The sequence below is a fragment of the Perkinsus marinus genome (genome assembly GCF_000006405.1).
Source record: "Perkinsus marinus ATCC 50983 genomic scaffold scf_1104296939990, whole genome shotgun sequence".
Classification (NCBI taxonomy): domain Eukaryota; phylum Perkinsozoa; order Perkinsida; family Perkinsidae; genus Perkinsus; species Perkinsus marinus.
This window is the reverse complement of record NW_003212966.1, coordinates 1-3,857: the sequence shown is the minus strand read 5'-3', so window position 1 is coordinate 3,857 and position 3,857 is coordinate 1. Positions and strand designations below refer to the sequence as shown.

The window sequence follows — 3,857 nt, the reverse complement described above, 5'->3', positions numbered from 1 at the left end:
TATCTGGAGTGTGATAACAGTGAGGGAAAGCTCCTAATGTGATGGCGTTCACATTGGAGGCTGATTGGAGGGATTGTTCCTAGACATGTGGAAAATTCAAATAACTCCCCCTAGAAACATTATAGGTTGCTGGATATTCCTTGGTTGAGTATATACAGATCGAGTTGTTAATTGTGTATATGTATAGGTGTACCCACTTCGTTGGAAAGTTCCCTGATGTTGGCACTGTGCGGCCGAGACTTCCCGCTATCGTCACGAGTTGACGTCTGGTGTGACAGGGACTTCATGATAGTCTTGGCCAAAACTGAGGGGCTACGAGCGCTTACTGGTGAGTTGCCATTCAGCACTTTTAACTGGAGGGAATTCCTCGGATGCAGGTGAATCGGATCTCTTTACCATAGACGAAGCTGACCTTTCTGATCGGGAATCCCAGTCCCTGTTGAGGGTTTGGCGTGATGAATGTAAGCTTGGAAGTGCCCTGATGGATGCGGCTGATGTGGTTCTGCTGTAGGTCAGAGTTTCCTGCAGGAAGCGGCCGGCGATGTGGGGATAGAAGAAACCAACCTCGTTGTTAGAACTGCCCATGGTATAGTTGGAGAGCTCGAGGATGCCTACATTTGAGTGACGCTACTGCTCACTACGTACATTAAAATACTCAAAAACTGTGTTCCTTTCTACACACGTTTCAAGACTACTGCATTGCGCTTTAGTCGTTATGAACCAATTCCGGGCCTACAAACCTGATGAGAGAATCATACGTGATGATGGTCACCGTACTGTCACTTACGCTCTCTTTTGTGCGACATAGGAAGCAAGCACATACGGCAGGAATCGAAGTGAGTCGATCGCTCTGGTATTCAGCAGCATAGGATTGTTTGTGTTTCTCGACTGCCAACATATGCTCCCGTTACGGTCGCCCATCTCACCAGCATTAGGGCTGATCGTATTCGCCATGGTCATCGCTGTATCATGTACACAGGGCTCTACCATACCTGGCATAGGGTACGTTGCATAAGGTGTGGTACACTTTGAGTTGACTCCTATTATAGGTACCTATTCATATCGCTCAGCTTATTGGCCTACCGAGCTTGGCCTCGTCTATCGATCGGACCCATACCACTCGTTTCTCTCTTCGCATTGCTTGTCATTGTAATCATTCTCTTGCAACAGCAATCAGACATCATCATGTTAGTAGGTTCCTCTGGCTTTACAAGGGGCCCTTTACCCAACAACGTACGCCAGCGTCTACTTTGGATCCTTCAGGGTTGGATGGTGAGTGTTTGGATTACTCCTTGCCTCACTCTGTGGTGTCTTAGCAGTCGGGTTTCGTCCAGAATTGAACTTTTTTAGGTATGTTGTTGGAGGCCTCATCCTGGCTCTGCTCCTGCCAGATTGTCTCGACATTTACCCCTTGGCGATTCAAAAGCTGTCGCTACCCCTTGCTAGTGTGCCACCACCGGTAATCTCCCATCGTAACAACATATTGTTAAACAGAACCTATTCCTACTTGAGATGACCATGACGATGTTCACTCGGTCGGATTCGATCGAATTATGGTTCCTTCCTCCCAGGCACAGACTATCATCATATTCTTACTAATCACCTGGCAGATCGTATTGTCGCCCTGTCTCCTGACCTTACCCTACATACCTCTATTCTTCCTCACTCTTTATGCTTGGGCTATGCCTAAGGTAACCTGGAGATGGAATTGTAGCCGTCGAATTCCCTTGAAGATTTTTTGGGAACTAATTTACCCTTGAAAATTAGTTTTGGGGAATCCAAATTAAGACGCATTCTATTTGCTCAATTTGGCTCAATCAGATCGATTATATGAAAACTATGCAACGGTTACACTGCAACCACATTGATTACAATAGCCATATCAAGGCTATCAGAGACAGATATGGCCGTGAACCATCTTCGTTGATTGTACGAAGGAACATCGCTCATCTGCTTTCAGTCCCGTCATCATATCACGCTGCGCTTCGCATCGAAAAGGAAAATCAAGTTGATGATCCTCTTCTACACATGGTGCCAAGGCCTTACAATGTATGTTGTCTCGTTGTTCGAATTACTATTTTCACTTCACAACATACCAGGTACGTGTTGAGCCTACCGGCCAGGGTTGCCTCCAACATGAACAGCACACTTTGGTTACCCCAAATGATCGGGTCTCCGATGGTCAAAGAGTACAAGTCGGAGAACCCTGCGGGCTTCCAAATGAACTTCTCTGTTATGCTCTTCTCCGTGGCCGCCATGCTCCTACAGGCCACCCTACTGCCTTGGTTCATCCAGCCCTATGAGCCTCTCAACAAGCAATGGTATTTGCTACCTACCTTGCGGACCCCTAGCCCATCAAGACACGAGAGCATAGCACTCACGGCCAGTGCTTCTACTACTGCACAACAGTCACCGTTCTCTCTCACTCATCGCTGTCATCACAGGGCCTTAAGTGGAAGTCCAGAGGATGGGAACCCATCGTTGGTCGCTGAGAACGGTCTTGCTTATGCCGAGGATGTGGAGAGGAAGAAGCGCTCTTGGTTGCTGCGTGCATGGGTCGCTTTCCTCGACACTATAGCTCTCAGTGTGGGAGCGCCACTTATACTCATCTGTTGGGCCATACTCATACCCAGTACTTTGGCTACGGTCTTACAAATTGCTGGATGTGCTCTACTGCTCCTTCCCACTGTAATCGGGACAAGGATCCCTTTCGGTGTCATTGTTTGCTACACAACATCCCTCACGGTCTTGAACATAGTATGTAGCATACCGTGGACGTTCGGCGAGAGGCTCGCGATTAATAGCCAGAAATTCTATCTCAAGAGCATCGGCTTCCACTTCTATAACTTCGGGGATACATCTCAGATTGGGTGGAGATTCCTGGCTATTGCCTTACAGTGTCTCTTCACCTGTATTCTGGCGGCTATATGGCATTGGCATTTCAGTTCGACTCAGAAGAAGAGTACATCTGACGATGATGATGACAGGTCCATCTTCCCTGGGTGGCTACGAGGCCGTACTGCTCAATACATCTGGAACACGATTCGCCGTGTTTTGACACATGCGGACTTTGCTGTTGTGTGCATCCTCTTCACTGTGATGATAGTCTTATTCGTGAGCAATGAGAGCAACGTCCTTATTCTCATTTACCTATTCTTCGCACTAGTACTGATAGTACAGCCTGAGGGCATCATCAAGCAGCTAGTTACGAAGGCTTTGATACTATCGTCTGTGATATGCTGTGCCGTGTCTATTGAATATGCTATCTGGGATTATTCTTCTTTCTCCCTGGACTCCTTCCCCACAGTCTTCAGACCAGCCATAGCCCATCTATGTGTGTTCCTAGTGGCGATCCTTCCTGACCGACTACCCCCAGCGCATGATTTACACAGATCCAGCACGCCCATCGGTGCCTTCCTGAGGGAGCATTGGACCATTATCTCTCGTATTGCTGTCTACATCGCCCTGTTCTGGACACTTTGGGTGGCTCTCACCAAACCGGTTGACGTTTACTCTATCATAATGTTGGCCATCTTCGTCGTGCAGATCGCTATTTATCAACTCCTTTTCAAGAACTCTGAACGATATTTCAGCATTATCGTCGTTAACTACGCCCTGGCTTATTTTTGTATCATAATCGTTGGCTGGCGCTGCGTCGCTCTATATCCAAGCATATACCAGAGCCTCACCGAGAGTCTGAGGTATCCTCTGTACTTGGAACTTGGCATTGACAATTCCGATGCAGGAATATGGAAAACTTCATTGACGGCTTTCACGGCGGTGATCTGTATGAGGATGGTCCGCTTTGCATCGTCGCTGCTCATACTCGAAGACCTCGAGCAGAATGAGGAATCTAA

General features: G+C 47.7%; 2 protein-coding genes across 2 annotated transcripts; both read left to right on the top strand.

Moving 5' to 3' along the window:
- Positions 1 to 216: 216 nt before the first annotated feature.
- On the top strand, positions 217 to 621 carry Pmar_PMAR028755 (hypothetical protein; the record flags this gene model as incomplete). The annotated part of the gene is made up of 3 exons (XM_002782099.1): positions 217 to 328; positions 378 to 461; positions 512 to 621. 3 exons carry the CDS (start codon positions 217 to 219, stop codon positions 619 to 621), a joined length of 306 nt encoding a protein of 101 aa, XP_002782145.1.
- Positions 622 to 2,163: 1,542 nt separating this feature from the next.
- Positions 2,164 to 3,701, top strand: Pmar_PMAR028754 (hypothetical protein; the record flags this gene model as incomplete). The annotated part of the gene is made up of 1 exon (XM_002782098.1): positions 2,164 to 3,701. A coding segment is annotated over one exon (1,538 nt), but the record flags the coding sequence as incomplete, so codon positions are not given.
- Between the last annotated feature and the right edge of the window lie 156 nt (positions 3,702 to 3,857).